The sequence below is a fragment of the Bacillus rossius genome, chromosome 7 (genome assembly GCF_032445375.1).
Source record: "Bacillus rossius redtenbacheri isolate Brsri chromosome 7, Brsri_v3, whole genome shotgun sequence".
In the NCBI taxonomy this organism is placed as follows: Eukaryota; Metazoa; Arthropoda; class Insecta; order Phasmatodea; family Bacillidae; genus Bacillus; species Bacillus rossius.
Genome location: NC_086335.1, coordinates 52,034,727 through 52,055,313, shown reverse-complemented (window position 1 = coordinate 52,055,313; position 20,587 = coordinate 52,034,727). Strand labels below are relative to the sequence as shown.

Here is a 20,587-nt window from a genome sequence, read left to right as displayed (position 1 = left end):
CAGAAAATGAAACACAATGCAATTACATTTTTAAAATCATAAACAACCTTTTTTTTCTTAGTATATTACATACTCTGTTGAACATTTCAGATGAAAATTAAGGAATCAGATTCGAAGAATCGACCCTTTAATTTAAGAATCAAAAATGTAATCGGAATCGGTATATTTTAGGAATCGGCCCAACACTACTTATTATCGAAGCATTAGAAGGACTTCTGTTGAATTACATGTGCTGATACATCGTCAGGAGAATTCCAACATTGATCAATCGTTATATGTGATCATAGATTGATCTACATGGTATGTCCCTGATGAAAGTGTTAATTAGCTTTTGGGAAATATTAGTATCCTAATTTTAACTTCCCATACTAAATGTGATAAGTCCTCTAATTTCATTTGAATTCTGGTTACTATATATATTTGTCTTGCCTTTATCTTGCACAATAAATTTATATGCTATTATTTTAAAATACACCTAGAGGATATCATCGTAGGTAAGAGTCATCAATTTTACTCTTTGATCTAGACTCAAGTAAATTCATGTTTTAGAAATATTGTGCTATAATTAATATAAAATACATATTTATGCTACAGTAAGCACAGTTACAAAGGAATTAGGATGCTAATATTAATTTTTTTGTTAAACTTGAACATCATTAAGAAGGGTATTGTTATTTTGTTTTAAACGTGACCACGTTATTTTATTTAAGGTTCAGTGTCACTTCTTATGTTCTCGATTGTTGAACTAATTTAGAGGAAATTATAGTATTTCAAAATGACATAGCTTTCGGTACTAGTTTACTTCAAACTTAGCATAATTGTACCTTGCTGTAACACCATACTTAGATTTGTAGCATTGGTGCCCGTGGATAGTTTAAAAGGATGAAATTCACGTCTTCTTGATGTAGTTAATGAAATTTAAAAATTGTTAAATCAAATAAATTTAATTTCTTGGAGAAAGATTTGATTTACCTTATTTGATATTAGAATAGTTCTCAGTAAATACTCGTAGTAGGTCAAATTCATATTTTATTATGAGGGATATTAAAAAAAAATCTTATTAACAGGATACAAAAGTGGTAGGGGGCATATATTGAAATAATTTTTTTTTCCAATCCCGTTTCCCATGGAAAAAAATTTTCCCACGTGAAAAATTTCTGAATCAAAAAATTCTTTCCCGCACAGCACTAATGTCATTATAACATTATAACACCTAAATACGAGTTAATATATTGTTTAGTACCAAAATGTAACTAAAAATAGAAAATCAGTCTGCAAGTTGACAAAACTTGTATCAAACCATAAAAATTTGATCTTTAATTATGGTCAATTCACTTAATGCAATTATTTGGCATGAATTATGTGCCATAATGTACATATGTATTAAATTAATTTGAAAAAAAAAATTATCTTATGTTTAAAACATCATTCAAACCAACAAAACTTTTCTGATTTTTTTTAAATTATTCTGAGTAATTCTTTTTTAGGTGTGTTTATTACAAATTATTTTACTGAATGTTGACTATGTGTTGGTCAAAATAAAACTATTATTGTTTTAAATTGTTTTAAATTTGTTTAATATACCATTTTTATAACTTTTATAATTTTTATATTTTCAGTAACTCTGAAATATCCCGTTCTATAAATAAAATAAACCTAAACATAAAACCATAAAAGCTTGTCCCAACAATAGCTCGTCAACTCTGTTCATCCTTCAGTTGATAAGGTGACGTAGCCAATTGGAAGGCCCAAAAAATTTCATGCGTCCGCCTGCCAATAGTTGATAAACTTGTACTTTTGATGGATGGATCCGTCCGTCCGTTTGTTAGTTCGTTCAGTTGTGTCAGTCATTTGTCATCAGCATACAGGCCTGGGGAGTTTGTACTTGTTCTTCAGGTGTTTTGCATAATAACATAGTGGATGTTAAAAGTCTTGTCCAATCTGTCTAATCATGATGAATTTTTTTTCCGGGGATTCGCTAATACAGTATGTACTGGAAAACAAAATAAATAGCGTAAACATCATCGAGATAAACACTGACAAAGTGAACATGGATTTTTGGCAGCACCGATTTGGGGAAATATTTTGACAGGCAGATGAAGTCATGTAAATCGCTCGACTAGTTGCATAATGTCGACGAATAAAACAAAAGGCAAACAGAGGTGACTGGCTATTGTAATTCCGGCTTATATTAGATGGCAGTAAAATTCCTAGGTTCATTAATATGGTTGGTTAAAAAAAAACTGATTGAACCGGGACATGTGTAAGTTTCTGGCACGTTGGATTTGTTGTAGATTTCGCGCATGCTAGCGGCTAAGACCGCGTTGGCGTCACGCGTTGATGCCCTAGGAGAGGAGTCTGCTTCCATAGACTTGGGTGCGGAGCACAAGGTGAAGATAGAGAGGCGAATAAAGTTTCTGGAGGAGGGTAAGAGTTATCGTATCAGCGGTACCGGCAAAGCGAAAGCGAGGTTTGAGAAGTACCATGGTAAGAGGTGAGTCATTCCAGTCAGCAGGAAACTGTTGTGTTTGCTTTTCCACTGTATTTCACTACAGATGATCCTCAATTGTTAAAGACAACTTATTTGCAGTAAATTTGACTGACATAAGAGATAATTGTATTTTGCAAGAAAATTATTGTTTCATAGACCTTTTAGATGTTTTACTTTATTTTTTAAATGGTAAGTGCTTTTCTGTTTGACAGAGTCAATGAGAAAGCATTTAGCAAAGGGAAATTCAAAAGACAAATGCATGTGTTGCTTGTGGAAAGGTACAAGCCCAAATGTCCTCTGAACAAAGACAAAGGATCATCCTTGTGGACTATGGTTCCAAAAATTCTAGTTAAAAAGTTTGATTATATCAGGTAGCGCCCAGACCACAGCCGCAAATTCTCTCTAACTCACATTAATATATAATCAGTGAGCCAACGACCGACACACGACCTCTCGATGCCTCGTTCAGATGCTGACTACCTAGGCTACGTGCATCTGCGTATTGCCCAAAGGAAGTAGCAGGTGCACACTATTTCTAACCAATCACAGTAAGTCTCGTACAATAACATAGCAGTCTACAAATTTCTTATACCCTGCAAGGAGGTTTTTTTGACAGAGATTACAACAAAAAAAATCATGTCTGGTGACATCATTTTTAACCAGCCAATACCTACAGGATGTTAAAGTTTGATGTATACAGCTGGCACAAGTAACTAAGAAATGTGTGAGTTCAAAGTAAAGTGAAAAAGGGTTCTGGTGGAATTTTAGGTTATCACAGGCACTTTCATTTTTCAATAACATTGGCCAAAAATTAACAAGTGTATCGTGAATCTGCAGAATCGCCAATTCAATTAAATATTGGCAAAATTGTCTTCTGTCTATTCGTATCAGCACAACACTACATTTAACAAGTGGAGAGGGCAGTGGCCTAGTTGATACACCATGTTTTGGAACCTGAGATGGTAAATTATTGTAAATCTTACGAAATACCACAATGTAAATTTCCATTTTGTGCAACATGTCTACCGTACAATTGAGGTTGACATTAAATTTGAGAAGAAAAATATTTTGAAGGGGAAACAAGCACACCAACATGAGAGATAAATATTAATTGGGTGTTTTAGTTTAGCTACCATAGAGGTAAACTTGTAATTCACTTGTTTTAGGTATTTCCCTCTCCACACTTCTTGGCAGAAGTGACGAATCAAACCCTGATTTAGTTAAAATATTCTTTTCTTTGTAGTTTGATTATCCTACAAACAAATTTTCTGTTTTATGTTTTTTGCCCCGTTTTTTGACAAAGGCACGAGGATGTGCATACAGAATTTTATTTTATTTAGATTTATATGGTATTATTTTGGTTAAGAATATTTTAATTTTCTAAATATCATTCTAAAATGTGGTGCTAGTATAAAAAGCTTATGTTGTACGAAAAGTATTTGTAATGTTTGTGTTCACTCATAGATAACACTGTTTGTTCATTTTCAATTTCGCATTATATATCATATTGCATCAAAACAGATTTATGTGTAGTTTTGCATTTTGTTTTTTTGTTGGAAAAAGTGCATCTTTCTACTCATATACTTTACATTTTCATTTAATTTCTTTATTTACATCTAATGTAGTTCAGTTTATAAATTCTAAAAACATACAAATTCTGTATGTCCTGCCCAGTTTTAGCCATATGTTAAAAGTTATCATAAGTTGTTTACATAATTCATCAGGAACTATGAGATTTTTAGGGTTAACTTAAAACTATTGCTACAACTAAAATAAAAATGCTACTTTTGATGCATAGGCTATAGAATACAAATTTTAAGTATATAGACTTATTGAACTTTTTAAGTTCACGAACTTTTTACACCAATTTTTTGCACTGCTTTTATGTTTTCACATCTAATTTGGCACTACTATTATTTGTTTTGTCTCTGTTTTTGGACATTTTTATTGACACTCATTTTTTGGTCCCTGGTGATTCTCATGTACTTGATCTTTTTTTCTTACTTTTTTGTAGTGAGGTGAAACAGTATCAAGCTGCAGCAGATTTCACAGTACCAGCAGTGAAGAGAAAACATAGTGATGTATTTGATGACGATAAAAAAGTCCTCATTGAAGAACTGCCAAGCTCAGAAGCAGGTTGGTTGGTTGCTTGTATGGTTCATCCACTTCTGTCGTCAGTGTGCAACCTCATTCTCTGTTTCCAGTGCTGGCCCAGTCCTGCCCCCGTCTTGTGCTCACAGTGTGTTGCCCAAACCATCACAAGAAGAATATGTAGGTTCTTGTCTATTGCAGTCGAGCAACTGTTATTGACAGAAAATACGAAATTAGGAGCTGTGACAACTAAATACTTATAAACACTATTTGGCAAAAATTCTGTGTAATCCAACAAACATTAATTGCTATACAAGTGAATGTACAGAATGCGCAGGAGTGCCCCAATTCGCAAAATCATTGAAGAGGCTTTTGAAGAATCACGTCCACACACACACACACACACACACTCTCTCATTCGCACACTCACTCTCACACTCTCTCATACACACTCACTTGCACACTTGTGCATGCATGGAATACTTGCAAATAGGTATGTGCGAATCCTTGATTTTCAGTTTGGTTCGAATCTGATTTGAATCCCTGGCAATATTTGAGATATGAATCCGATTCCGAATATTAAGCACAGAATAATTAAAAATAACTAATGAATTTAAAAATAATGTGTGTTCTCTTTTTTCTCTAACTGTAACTACTGGCAATTGTTTATTACACTGAGATTGAAATGTTTATAATTATGTAAACTTCATTAATAATAAACACTTTAAAATATGAAATCCAAAACATATTTGATTCTCCAACTCAATCATAATAAACTGCACGCCACAGGGAAATCTCATTTTATAAACGCTTCAGCAAACTAAACCATTTTTCTCCAATAAATAGCCAAGACTTTTTTTCTTGTAGGTGTGTAATTGTTTTTAGTTTATAGTTTGCTATACGACGAAATTCGTAATTATAGTTTAAGCTCTCGACATCTCGAAATTATTTTAATGTCACTGTGTTAATTATTTAATTTACATATCTTTCTTTGATACATCATATTATAAATACTTACGTAATAGTAGCCTAATTTTATTTTTCACTGCTAGTATTTTTGAGCCGTATTAAATTAATTTATAATTTTTGTGAATATTCGTAATACTGTTCGAATCCATGTACGTACGACGATTCCGGATTCGGGTAATTGTGGATTCTAACCGTACTCAAAAATATTGGGTACTCACACATCCCTACATGCAAATATATTTATTACTTATTAAGACTTGTGTACAACAAATAGCATCATGGGTCCAAGGTTACTGAAAGTTATAAATCTTTGTTCCTTTTGCTTACATACGGCGATTCTAATTAATCTTTGAACTAAAATATTAAGTGTGGATAATTAATATTAAAATAGTGGCAGTGATTGTTAAACATAGGCGACATCTCCTAAATCAAACTACAAATAATAGTTTTAATATCCCTAAGTTATTTGCATGTTGTTTCTAAGATTAATAGATATTTAAAAAATAGTGTTATTTTTTCAGGTCCCAGTGAAACTCCTAAGAAGAAAACTAAGAAACCTAAATTAGAAACAGGTACAGAGGACGTAGAAATCAAGGAGGAAGGTAACTATATTAATAACTTTTGCGGTTCCCTAATTTTTCCTGTCCGGTTTCTGTTCTTTTAAAATACCCGACCCGGAACACACTTGAAATTTTTGATTTCAGTTCTGGGTATTTTTTGTACGTTTCCATTCTAAGAATCGGTGGAATCAAGAACAGGTACCGACCTATTACAGGGTGTCCACTGTACGGGAAAAGTACGGGATATTTTTTAAATACGCGAATGTACGGGAAAGTCATTGTTTTGTACTGGAATTTCAAACAAAGATAAGTTTATGAGGGAAGGTAAAATGATCAAGAAAAGTTGGTGCATTTGCAACTCAAATTACAGGTAATACGAATTTGCGCGGAACATGAGTTACGCCCGCTGCGAACCGAGATTCAATGAACGATAACGTCAAAAACTGTTGGCTTGCCTTGCCAGAGTGCGTCGTGAGCATGGCCGTGGCATGGCTAGGTTGCAAGTCCGTGTTCGCTCGGATACACTCAGTTCTCGGCTAACGTGGGACAATACGTGCGATAATTCTTGTACGCCTTCACGGCCGGGCTGTTGTGTGCGTGGTGTAGAAAGGATTAATTTAATATATCACATATGGGACTTTAGTGTTTTCAATGATTTACATGAATTTGAATTTAACCGACAAACGCATGTGTTTTAAAATACACTAGAACCCCGATTTTACGAAGCATTGATTTTACGAATACATTCTCAGGAACCGTCAAAAAAATAGGAAATTTTGACAAAAAAATGAGAAAAGAATTGAATAAATCACAATGAAAGCTTATGTAAATGTTATTTTTTAACATGCATTATATATTTTGTGCAGGCTTTAATATCCTTCATACTAATGGTCCTATAAGATAAGCAAAAAAAAAAAAACATCGGACATTCTGTTTAAGAATGCTGCGACGTAAGTAGGCGTGCGCTTCTACTCGTCCAGCCCGGCTAGCGGCAGCATGACATCATATGGCTTACCTCTCCCTCCCCAGCTGCACATTCTTCAAGACTCATCCCTCCCAGAAACACAGACCATCCTGTCACCCCTCCTCTCTCCCAATATCATTCCAGCATTTCCTCCCTTCGTGCAACCTTTTGCGTGAGAAACTGTCAACACCCTCCTCCCTCTCTTCTTGTTTCCACAACCGCGTGACAAAAGCTGGGTTGTATAGTCCATTCCCGCTAAAACGAATATTTTAAGGCCCACGCGACAGCCATTTAAGTTAGTAGATACTGTATAATGTATAAGTTATTATGATACAATTTGTTTACTAGTCACACAGCAGTATTTCGATGAGAAATCACTGAAACTTTGAGATTTCTTGAATGAAAAATTTAGCAGGGCCGAAAAAATATTTATTTTACCGCACATGAACTATACTCATCCTTCCCTCCGTCCAACATTTCCTGGCGTAACGCATAGCAACCGCAATCGTGTGCAGTGCACAGCTACAACACGTGTCACATCCCCACCCAAAAGCCCCTTATTTTATTCTGAAAAGCGTCACTTAGTCTTTGTACGGTGTTTGTGAGTTCAGATATATTTTACGATAGCGTTTTTGATTTTCAAGTTTGGTTTACATTTGGTAAACATTTTTAAAGACGAGCTGATATGGGAAGCACGTATAAAAATGAAAGGATGGAAATTCTTCCAGCTTATCAACCAGACCCCGGGCACGGGCACGTCTTGACGAAGTAGCTTATGTTGCTGTTTTCGCCCCTCCTTTATCACTCCCGTAAAGATTATATACTGACGTGTCTTTGGGCTGAATATTAAAAGTGGGGAGAAGAAAAGAGTCAGTGGTGACAAAAGAAGTGAGAGCAGGTGGTTCACTTGTTAATTTTACATGAGAGATGTCTACAGTGTGTAGGTGTATATTCTTGTATTTAGGATTTGTTATAGATGGAATTGCTTCTAAAGAAGGTAGAATTTGGGACAAAATAATTTTATTTCACATATTTTCAAGTCTTGGTACTAGGTATTTTAATCTCAAGAATGATAAACTTGGAAAATAGTTGTGGCACTTGTTATTATGTGACTTTTAATTGTGATGCGAAGAGATGAAATGCAGTGCCCACATACTATTCAACTACCTACTTGGTAAGTTAGCTAATTGTATTACATTCTTGTATATTGTTAATTTGTTATACTTGCCTCTTATTGAGACAGATTCATGTTTGTGTAGTTCCCAAGAAATTTTTGTAGAAATCTGCTGAGAAATGACGGAAACTTTTTTTGGCTGGTGGAAAATGTACTTGAAATGTTTTTCATGTACTGGAAATTTTTTTGAGTTTATAAGTGGACACCCTGTATTACTAAAAATTAACCATGATGATGATTTACACATTAAAATTTATATTAAAAAAAATAGTTTTAATCCATTTTGAATCAAGAAAATTCCATTTTTTATCATGTGCTGCAGTGCTGAACAAACTTTCATAGACCACTGTCGCTGGAGGTGTACACAAATATTTTATGCCAGTTAATGAGCTAGGGTGTAGAATCCGACTTAGTGGATGTGAGGCGTTCAGGAATTATATGCGAGTAAAGTGACCAAATGCCACTTGATGAACTAACTGGTTGGAAAAATGAAAGATATTAAAAACAGATACAAACAAAACTTCAGGAACATAAACATAACTACAAAGAGAAATTCTACTTACTCCATTTTACCCCACAATACTTATGTATAGGGCCAAGATTATTTTGTTTTATGCGATTTCACAAATTTTTACGCAAAATTCACCCCAAACCACAAAAAATTAATATTTGTTAATCACAAAATAACATTTCAATATTGAATTAAATCTTAAACTACAGACCATTGATTGATTGACAAAAAGTTCGTAAGCACCGGTTTGTAGAAAGAATGGTGTGGTTAATGCATTAAGCATTTACCTATCATCAAAAACTATAAAATATCACAAAAATGATGAATTCACGGTCAAGGTTTTCTGCTGTTGTGGTGAGAAGTTCCTCTGCTGCATCAAGTCTTTCCTTGCTTGTACTTTGTACACTTCTTCTTACTCCAGTGACCCATATCTTTCAGATAGTGATGCAAAGAGATCTATCTTCACACCTTGAAGAACCTACATGTATAGGTGCTTTTTTCTTGAGCTCTTGTAGCAGACTGTTGGTATTAGGAATGATTTCTGATGTATTAACAGTGCTTGGAAATTAATAGGTTTGTGCAAGTATCAGTATTTTTAGTTCAAATCAAATTCTAATACGAAATAATTCTCGAATACGAAATTTGAATTTGAATAATAAGAATGAGATGGTTGGAATCCCATAATAAAAACATTCAAAATTTAAAAGTTTTTCAATTTTTTAATTTTTATTTACAAACAAAATATCAAAGAGAGAGTGGAAAAGAGAAAAAATAAAATTTTCTAAATAAGACTTATTATAAAAAAGGATTTAAGGAAAGTATTTAAAGGATCAAAAGGAAAACATTATAGCCCAAATATCAGTTAAATTTTTTAATTTATTTCCTTGATATTTAAACTAATGTTGATATTATTGCTTAACTAAAATATGAAATGTACATTTTTTACTTTATAGATACCAAATATTGTGTAAAAACAGCATCTATTGTAGTTACAGATATTGTTGCCATTTCAGGATCATTATTCATATTTAGACTAAATTTTTCATGCAGAATGTTAATTAATGGTTTTGAATCATCATTTGCAAAATTTACATTAAAATCACCACCCAAAATAAGTGGTATTTTATCATATTCAGTGCCAAGAAGTGCAGCAGTGCTGTGATTGTATGCAAGCAACTGTTGAAATACACCATAAAGAAAAACTGTGTGTGTGACTGTTTCTTCAAACAATTCTGCCATTTGGAACATGCCAAAAAAAAAAATAGAAATTCATAACAGTTAGTGCTATCTATCTGGCAAGTGCAGAGACTTTCTCAGCATTACACTCTACGCTGCTCGTTGAACAAGCACACTGGTAGCAAATAAAATTCAAGCCACTCACAGCTGAATGCATAGGATATCTATATCTATTTCTTGAAACAAGCGCATGTGTGTGCACACTGTCTTATTCTTTCGTTCATCTATCACTGTCGGTTCTATTTTTGCGGGGGGGGGGGGGGGGGGATGAATCATTGCACAGAGAGGATAACGAAAACGAGCCCAGCAACATATATAGCATTGTGCTCTCTTTATATATATTTGGTCAAATACCTATTCTCTGTCCTTTTCGTATCAGAAATGTTTCACAATAATGTTCATCTCAACCAAAGAAATTTCACTTCAAAAAAGATTTAGTTTTTACTATCATAAGTATTTTAACAAAAAATTATTCTGTACTATTGCAATTGAAATTCAATTTATTTGTTTTCAATGCGAACATATTTCGGTATTTCAATTTAAATTTGATTGGCACTATGAAACTGATTAGCGTGGATGTTGCCTGAAAATCTGGTGTCGTTTTGTCTTGTCAGATGATGGTGTGATAAAAAAGAAAAAGAAGAAACGTGATTTGGAAGAGAGTGTGGATGTTTCTGTCACTGATGAGACAACTCCAGGTAAGTGTGCATTTTCACCACGGTGTTGTGTATGGATCTTGTTTCTCAGGCAAGATGACAGAAATTATTTTGAGCTGAATGTACTGTGAGCTGTATGTTGGTTTTTGTACAAGTGCCAGCATAATCGGAATCCCATGGGATGCGTCTCACACTAAAATCACCTGTTTTTAAAACACTACTGGCCTAAAAATAAAATCATTAAAACTTGTTTCTAATTATCATACTGAAAATTACTTCAAAGTGAAAAATGTACAGTAGCACAAGTTCATACTTGAAAGGTGATGCTCAGAGAAAAATACACAAAACATATTTTTACGCCCATGTGTGCAAACAAATTTTTTTTTTCGGTGAGTATTTTTTTAAATTTATTTTTTACTGCAGAATACAGTAGAACCTCGATGATACGTTCCCGTTTCATACATTTTCCCGTGTCATACGCCGATTAATTTTGGTCCTGCCGAAAGTACTATATTTACAATTTCTTTCCCGGAACATACACTTTAAAATCATTAATTTCCCAAAGTGGAAAAGTCCTAAAATTCACAAAAATTTTTTGTTATACAGTAGAACCCTGTTATAATGTTCCTGCATATAATGTTTTCCTGCTTATAATGTCATATTTTTAAAGTCCCAATATTTCCCCCATAAGGACAATGTATTTATTTCCTGCTTATAATGTTCATAAAGTGTAATTTCCTGCTTATAATGTTTGCTTTCTCATTCAATAAATGGGGAAAAATGTTTTAAAACCAAATTATTCCAACACTTAAGATAAAAATTTTCCTTTATGTATGTTTACAATCACTGCCATACAATACATGAAGTTTGTTAAAATACAATTTTATGCAATATAATGAAGGTACACAATGTTCATAGTTACGTGTCAGTTGGCATCCTTAGTCAACTCTTCTCTTCCTTGCCATTCCAGTGGGTATTCAGATGCACGTACATAATCCTACGATATTTAAGTTGCCAACCATTGAGCGAGGGCATAACTATAAGTGTTTTCTATTGCTTACAAATAATTTTTTTTTTTTTTTCCATTCATACGTAGGAATCCCAAAATTAAACATTTTCAGGTGGCGAAGGAGTAGACATTCTCACTCTTAATGTTGTCATCATGAATCGTGAGACAATTTTACAAAAATGTGGCAGTGTATCTTTAAAGACAAACAAAATTTAACCAGGGAAAAAGAAGAAGTTGAAAAATTGTTGGCTTGTTTCAGAAAATTCATGTATCAAGTATACTATCTTTAATTTTAACATTAAAGTTGTTTACATAGCTTTGTGAGTCCATTGGTACAAAGCTCGAACATTGTTAAGTGCTAAATTGAGATTTCCTGCTTATAACGTTTTCCTGCTTATAATGTTTTTTTCTTGTGCTCCCTTGAAAAACATTATAACAGGGTTCTACTGTATTCCTCCTGATAAAATACGTTTTAATGCTTTTATTTTGAAAAACGTTCATTGTTTACCTTTGCAAACGTAAGAAAATAACTTTATCGCACCATAGATATGGATAGTATCAGGAAGACTGTGCACTTCGCTAGTAGCATCTATGGCCAGCACCAAGCGAGACTAGTCGCGCAAACTAGCAATGATTATGAAAATGATGTCGCGCTTTACCAAGGCACGGATCTCATATTTTGTGCATTCATTAATCTTTCAACTAAATATACCCGTTTGTTATTGTTTTCTTACGATCGGATTGTTTTATATTTTACGTTTCTCAAGTTAAAATTTTATTGAAAATTGTTCTGTTGCATAAAGTTGTTTGTAAAATGAAGCAAACACGCAAAAATTTCTGATTTTCTTTTTACAATAGCCTAATTTTTTTTATTTCTAATTTAGGCTTGGTGACTTCCCCCCTCCCCCCCCCCCCCCCCCTTCACTTTCCAAGAAAGGACTGCTTTACTTGATTATGGACAATATTTTACATTTTTGGTGGTTTTATTGTATGTATATATAATGATGAATTCATATCTTTCATTAATATAATGCAATTATTCACACATTATGTATTGAAGTTTAATCTGAGATTGTGTTGGTACGCTAGATTGAAAAATTTTTTATTATTGCCATTCCTTTTTCATACACTTTCCCGCATCATACACCATTTTTGTGCCCTCCATTGAAAGTGTATGACAGGGGTTCTACTGTATTCATAAGATCTTAATGTACTGTAATTTTACTCTTGTGTAATTAGTGGTTAATGCTTTTTTGAATTGTTATAAGTTACCTGTTTATATATAGATGCTGGAATTATATACAGCAAAAGTTACTTATATATATAAGACCTATAATTTGTATAACAGGAAATCTTAAAAGTATCCAATCAAGTGTGTTTGTGGATCAAGCGTAAAACTATTTAAATTTTCCTATCAGGCAAAGTTCTTAGCATGTAACTTGGAAATTTGGTTTTACTGTATTAATGTAAGGACAAATATTCGTATTTCTGAAGCACATTTTTAATAATGTTACCGAATTTTGTTTGGTTTCAGGTGAGGGAAAGAAGAAGAAAAAGAGGAAACATTTGTCTGAGGGTTTTGACTCTTCGGTGGATGTAAGCAGTGTTGTGAAAACTGAGGATGATCAAGAAAGAGGTGAAGAAAAGAAGAAAAAGAAGAAGAAACATAAAATTGCGGAAGATTCTTTCAGTGGAGACCAGTCATTTGGCCTGAGTGCAATGTTAGGGTCACCCGAGGAACCAGGAAGTTCAAAGAAGAAGAAAAAGCAGCGCAAGCAATCTGAAGGAGAGCAGATTTCTCAGAGCGTGAAGCTAGAGGCAGGGGAGGAAGACGATGAGACTCCACCACCAGAGATGTTATCAGGCACTCCGCAAGAAGGTAAGAAGAAAAAGAAGAAACAGTTAATACTAGGACTGGAGGGTGCTGAATCACTGTACACTGAAACAGGTGAAGAAGCAGAGCAGATGAGTGAGAAGAAAAAGAAGAAGAAAAAGAAAAAGTCTTTAAGCTTAGATGAATAGTAAGTTTAGCAGAAAACATTTTGTGTGGGATGTTTTTCTTTTTACCTGCAAAATTTTATGGTTTTAACTTGCATTAAATTCTTCACTTTGATGTAGTGCCATACATACTAATTTACCACAATTACAAGTTTCCTACGTGACAGTTAATTTTTTTTGTGGAAAAACATTGTCTTATATACTGTTTATTTACTACAGATTTTGTGTTAGTGCAGTTCTTAAGAACATTTGATTTGTTTTCCTAAGCTTGTAACAATAAAATGAATTTGTGTGTGTTTAGTGAATACCAACAAGCCAATTAGTAACATATTCTATGTACAGAATGTTAAAAAAAAAAAAAAAAAATGTAAAGAAATGACTTGAGAGCCGTCAGAATTTTAGTTTGGGAGTGCCTAGAAAGTGTAACATTTCATGCCGTGGCACCACTGGAATAGTGTCGTGAGGAATGTGCTGGCTCTTAGTAACACTCACTGGAGTTGTATAGGCACTGTCTTAGAACAATTCTGGTTCCACTGCTGTGCAATTTTAGCTAGTTAGTTCATCACAGATGACGTAGTGCATGTTGACTCGGAAATATTTTGGTGTAAAATTGCTGTGGTGCTCCATTTACAACCACTATCCTTATTAGATTATTTATAGTATAATTTTTTCTTTGTTGTCTGATTCACTCAGGGTTAGATCACACTTGGCCCAAAACGTTTAACAGCCGGCACTACCTTGTGGCAGGCATTAAACACCTTTGGTCCTCTTTTGGTGATGTCAAGGCATGAAATTTGGCCCTTTTGTTTTTTCCTGCATTTCAGAACATCATAATCTTACGCCTCTCAAGTCGTCGCTTCACATTATCGACTTGTAGTTTTCAACAAAACTACCCCCTTTATCCTCAGATTTTGTTGCTGTTAATTTTGTTACATCATGTATTTATATGCATTTATATACATAGTTTGCAAAGAAGCTTTTTGTTATAATGTGACTAGGCTAAAAACTCTGTACAAACTTGTACACACAAAAAAAAATCTGTTGACTACAGTATAGGATTTCTCACTTTAACTTTAAAGTGTAGGTACATTCTCAGATCCCAATGTTATATGTTCATTGTGAAATACATAATTTCATTTTGAAGTACCAGAATGGTGTTTTTTTTTTTCACATACTTTATGAGATCTTACTCTAAACTAAACTTGCAGTGGCTATGCTTGCCAAGTTCTTACTTGTGGTACAATACTTTTTATTTGAACTTCCCTATAAACAGAAGAAAATGTCCAAACCTTTAGTCTTACTGCATGATAATTATAATTGACTTAAGAATTAAAGACAAGCTATAATGGTAATAATTTTAGTTAAATATTTCTTTTTAGAAGCACGATTTCAGTGTTATGGGTTTATTTTTATGAATACGATTTTATTTATAAAGAAGATGCAATATCAAACACATTAAACAATAAACTATTTCCTAATGTTATTTTCAGGAAAACAATGTTATTTTTAATTCGATTCAAGCTGAAGTTTAAAAATAAAATATTGGTGGTGTGAATGGAAATGCCAAATTACTAAGATAAAAATAATAAATCTGTGATAATCCAAGTATTTCAAGTATACATCAGAATATTGCATATAAAAATAAGGGAATGTGTTGTGCATCAATCCTTTTGATGTGTACATTTTGTTACAAACTACATACATACAATTAAGTAAAACAAAGGTATTCATTGGATTTTCATTTTAAATACAAAATAAAATTTTAGTAAATTGAGTAAATTTTTTTTAAAATTCTGTTTTATTTAATGACTTTATTGCATATTCTGGTGTTACATCCATTGTATTATCATGCTTTGAGATGTTATAGGGTGTAATTACTCCCATTTCTGTTCTGTTCTCTCTCTCTCCACCCCCCCCCCCCCCCAACCCCCCGTTTTAATGCAATTCAACATGAAATCTTTGTCCGAAGTATCAAGTGTAATATTTAAAATTTAGGGAATCTAAAAATCATGGGGTGTAGGAAATAAGTGTTTAGGTAGTTGATTTACGATACTGTTGTTTTGAAAGTTTTAAAGTGTAATTTGGCAACGTTTCACTTCCAGCTCTTAACATTTTTTTTTTTCTGTTTCTTAAGTGTCTGGCTTGCCTTTAAATGTGTGATTATCATATAAATAGTATGATAACTTGTTTGTCTTGTTATTGTGGTATATATTGGAAAATGTTCTGCATTGTTAGTGTAAAGAAACAAATTTTGGCTGCATTTAGTTTTCATTATGTTGCTGCATGTATTTAGTGCAGATTTAACATGTTAGTAGTTGAAAAACAGGTTTTTTTTTTGTTTTTTTTTTTGGGATTGAAAATGTAGAGGACATAGTTGTTGACAGCTGAATTCCTGTAATTTAATGTGGAGCATTGTTTTGACTTTTGTACTTGAAGCAGTCAAATTATGCCAAATGTTGTATAAGTCAAGATTTTATGGAGTTAATATTTTTAAGTTTTAACTACTAAAAATTAAAATGTAAGTTTTTGTTAATGCTATAAAAATTGTGTACAAAAAACTGTATAAAATGTATGATTAGCATTAAGAAAATCTCTATTGACTTTATTGATATGATTTTTCTTACAATTACATATTTGAACCTAATGTTCCCTCAATAACTTATTAAGTATTAGGTGAAAAATAAACAACTAGTGTAAGGAACATTTGCAATCAGGTAAGTAAAATATAAGTAAAAACTTTGCGGGTTAATCAAATACTTAAGTCAGAACTACAACCTGGCTTAATTGTCTTTCTGTGAATACTTGTATCAATCACTTAAAATTTTAAGTATGGCATCCTTAGGGTTCCAGTATTTTGTACAATAAAATTATGGCATTTCTGTAGTGTTACTGAAGTGGCATGAAACATAGGTACTTTATTCTTTAAGTCTCAGTGCAAGGAAACGCTATTCTAAAATCTGAAGTTTCACCTCAAGTAAATTCTATTTATTTTCATGTATATATTTTTAAATTATCCATTTAAAATGTTGATTTTTTAAGTGTGTGTGCATGTGCAAATTTTCATGTTACGCGACAAGTCATAATGTCTTCCTGCCTTATTTTGAATGGGAGTCAGTCAGTACACTGTATTTTTAAGTGGAGTTTACAATCCTCTACTATGATATATTAAAATTTTTGTATCAAATATCATAGAAGTATTTAATGATTACTTTATTTTACATTATGTAAACCTGTGATTAGAAAATTTTAAATAGTCAAAACATGTATACTTAAGTTTACAGGAATTGTAATATTTTCAACTTTTTTTTAATAAAAAAATATGAAACTAAATTTCAGGTCTTTGTATAGTTTCACTACAGTGGGATTTCTAAAATCAGCACAATTGTAACCCACTCCGTTCTTTATTAGGGATTTTGTCCTATTATTTTATGTCTGTGTAGATTTAAACAAAATACCAAATGTGAAATGAAATCTGCTAGTAAATAGGGAACTGTATTGAAATGTAAATTGTAGTAAAAGGTGAAAATCTGTAGGATTCCAGTGGATGAATTGTAGCTGCGGGATTAATGTTCATCATTTCTGTTGCACAGTTATTATTTTGCACGTGCAAGCTTGTCCCCAAAGAGAAGGGCGTATTAATTTCACTGCAGCTTGGCTCCATTTTCCCCTGTGGGCTTTATGCCCATGGTAACAAACATTTGGTGAACCTGAAATGCCAGCAGTGCAGTAATGTGATCTAAAGCCAAGATCAACAGCTGTATTCCACACTTAGAAATTTAAATTCTTAATAGCTTGATGGGTGCTGCATTTTAGCATGTGTGCCAAACCTTAATATGTTGATTTAATATTTACATTCATTTTAACTTTTACCCACTTGATTAGTGTACTTATTTGATTGATAATAGAGAAATTAATTAGTTCTGTGATGGTATACTTAAGACCTTGGAAGAGTTGTGTATAGAGTTGTGAGATGATCCTGGTAACATGGTTTGACTACTGCTTGTTTTGAGGTTGGTTCACTGCTTGGGCTTTTTGAAGCTGTGACACAAGATGACTGGTGAGTTTTTAAATACCATATACTGGGTGAAAACCAATGCCTATGAGCATTTCGTTTGTCCCTGGAAGAATAGATGGCGACAGTTGCTTGACTCTGACAACAGCATGCTTCTACAAGTTGAATAGAACGATCCCTCGCCATTCTGTTTTCAGCAAGTGAAATGCGTGAAAGCACCCTTAATCCTCATAGCGACCTAGAGCCTTAATTTAAGTAAGAAACAAGGTGCTGAAGCAATATCCAGAACAAACCCACAAACATAAACATAACCAGTGGTTTTTACCAACTAGTCAGTAGTCTTTAAGTTGACTCATCTTTTTAAATAATATTTGTTCAATTTCTTAAACTAAAACTTTAATCATTATTTCATAATAGATCTAATGTCAGCATTAATATTCAAACAAGGGTCATGTACAATAAACAAGTAAGTTTTCAATTAAAAACCGAATAACTGTAACTTCTTTCTTCACTTGTGGTTTGGTTTGGCGTGCGGCAGAACTGTTCCCCCCCCCCCCAGTGTGACAGCCCCCTCTGGCAGGGTGGATGTGTTCGTGTGTTCGTTCCGTGGGGAACCTTCAAATTAGTAACTCGTCGATTCTTCACTCTGGTAAATATAGTCATGAAACAAATCCTTTGTAACGTCATTTCCCCGGGTCGGTTTTTACGGAGCAGGGCTTAAACCGGCCGTCGTAGTTCCTGCCTTAAGGCCACGGGCCACAGGGCCGCCTTAAGGTCAGTCACTTTACGGACCTGGCCGACTCCAGGACAACCAACGAACTCCCCCCTCTAACGGACTGCCTTACGGAGAGACAATCATAATTAATCAAGAGTAGTGTCGTGTAATATCGTGTATCAATTATGTCCAAATTATTAACCAAGAGTAGTGTCGTGCAATATCGTGTACCCAAATATGTTCGTTAATAAATACGTGTACCACACATTTTCAGTTCCAGTGTGTGTATTACATCTGTAGTTAGGCACCAGCCACCTTATGCTGAACAGGAAGTGTTACAATTGTCTACTAGCAGTTAATACCACCCTTAAGATACAGCCACCCAGTCTAGGAAAGCACGCTAGGGCTGATAGACCCATCCCATTGGTTAAACGTACGAGCTAACCTGGCGCCCTCCTGGAAAAACACACCATAAAGCACCACCAGCCCCTTAGACTCGCCACAGGACTCGAACCCGAGACCCTGTCCGACGGCACCCCTTTTTTAGCAGTTGTAATTAATTATTATGGCTGGAAAAGTTCTTATAATATTTGGTTACAATAATTACGATGTTGCTGACTACTCTAAATTGTTTATTGAAGTTAAATTTATTTAGGTATATTTGTGCCGAAGTCGTCTGCGTGTGCCGGCAATAACCTCTTTTATATTCTCTTACATGAAAACCGTGGGACATATCAAGCGTATCGGTGTGCCGAATAAAACTCCATGACAGCAAAAAATATTCTGGAATAAATTAAGGCCTTAATAATTACACAAAGAAATATTAGCAACTTAAAAGAAAAAATTAGAGTTATGGGATTACAGTGTTAATATGATGCCACTCCCGCTGCCTGATTATGTTTAGAATAAATATTGAATTGAAAATGATCTCAAGGGGGGAAAGGGGGATTAACCTCGTGACTGCAGGCAGGAGTGCGTCGTTAGTTTAAAATACCCGGGCTGTTTAGGCCACCCAGGATGCCTTGAAATAAAAAGGGAAATGACAGAAAACACTGTACTTTATTACTACTTAATACACTTGCTTGTCCAACGCCTGGCCGAGTCTGTTGTCAGACCGTCGCTTCACGATCGGTTTAACACAGCGACGTTGCGCGCAAACAGGATAGGCTGCAAACACGTGTATAAAGTTCTATCCTGAGACCGATACTGACAACACGAAGGCTATGGCAAATTATTGTAGAACTGATAAGTTGCAACTATGTTTATATGGAAATTGAAGTTAAACATACAATGGCAAAAGTATACGATCAAACGTTCTTAAACATGATTGCAGTCTAACCTACTAAAATACGAATGTTTCAGATTTTTCATAAGCTCGGCTAGATGAAAATTATACTAGTCACAGTAGCACCTTAAAGGTTGACAGTTATTACTAGGTTAGATTGCCAATACATATATTACACTGTCAAAATTAGCTAACTCGAAAACACGTTTATTTAAGAGTTAGTACACCATGACACTAAAGGCTTGCCAGAAGCCCTCATCAAACAACGATTAACTGGCGTCGAAGCCTGGAAAAATGTGTAAGGCTCAAGTCCACTGGGTACTTTGAACATAAAATTTACGTAATATAGGTACTGAAATATTCCTGTTAAATGATTAAGCGAAGAGCCGCACGTAAGAACGTACGGCTAAGTGGGGTCGGTCGCAGATCTAATTGAAAAGATTACTTACGACAATGGCGACGGACCCCTCTGAGCTCCCGGCGGCAACTGGCACTAGAGCGCCGTGCGACCTCGCGCCAAGACGCGTGTTGCGCGGGTAAACAGCCCCGACCAGTTTTGGACTTAGTTGTTAAATTTGATATTACATGATTATTTTACAATTGCTCATAATTCTCATATAATTTCAGTATATTTTAATTGTTAATAATTTGGTTTTGCAAAGAGGAATTACTTATTTAATTACACACTAGCGCATTGCTACATCCGGCCGGGCGCTGTAGTCGACTTGGTGTTCGTCGCGGCGCACTTTAACTCACGGGCGTGTTCGTTGCACATGCTATTCGAGGCAGTGCTGTTGGGACGTAACGGCAACCCAGAGTCAAATAATTCAACATTTTATTACAATAGATACAGATTGGTATAGTTAGCATTGTGATATTTGGACATTTATGGGATGAAGTCCTGGTCAATAACTTT

The 20,587-nt window shown here is 34.2% G+C and overlaps 1 protein-coding gene and 1 long non-coding RNA gene across 2 annotated transcripts in view; one reads left to right on the top strand and one right to left on the bottom strand.

The window, feature by feature from the left end:
- The window catches only part of LOC134534008 (nucleolar protein 58), a 33,358-nt gene extending 19,576 nt beyond the window's left edge, over positions 1-13,782 (top strand). Inside the window, exons 9-13 of the mRNA XM_063371897.1 lie at positions 2,295-2,494; positions 4,506-4,627; positions 6,073-6,153; positions 10,611-10,694; positions 13,196-13,782. Of these exons, the coding sequence (XP_063227967.1) occupies positions 2,295-2,494; positions 4,506-4,627; positions 6,073-6,153; positions 10,611-10,694; positions 13,196-13,683 (975 nt within the window). The 3' untranslated portion in view covers positions 13,684-13,782. The remainder of the gene's footprint in view (positions 1-2,294; positions 2,495-4,505; positions 4,628-6,072; positions 6,154-10,610; positions 10,695-13,195) is intronic.
- LOC134534009 (uncharacterized) lies at positions 4,082-20,367 on the bottom strand. Its single transcript, XR_010075423.1, has 2 exons — positions 20,121-20,367; positions 4,082-4,791 (listed from the first exon to the last, which is right to left on the bottom strand). It is a non-coding gene; the product is annotated as an uncharacterized LOC134534009 (long non-coding RNA).
- Positions 20,368-20,587: the final 220 nt, after the last annotated feature.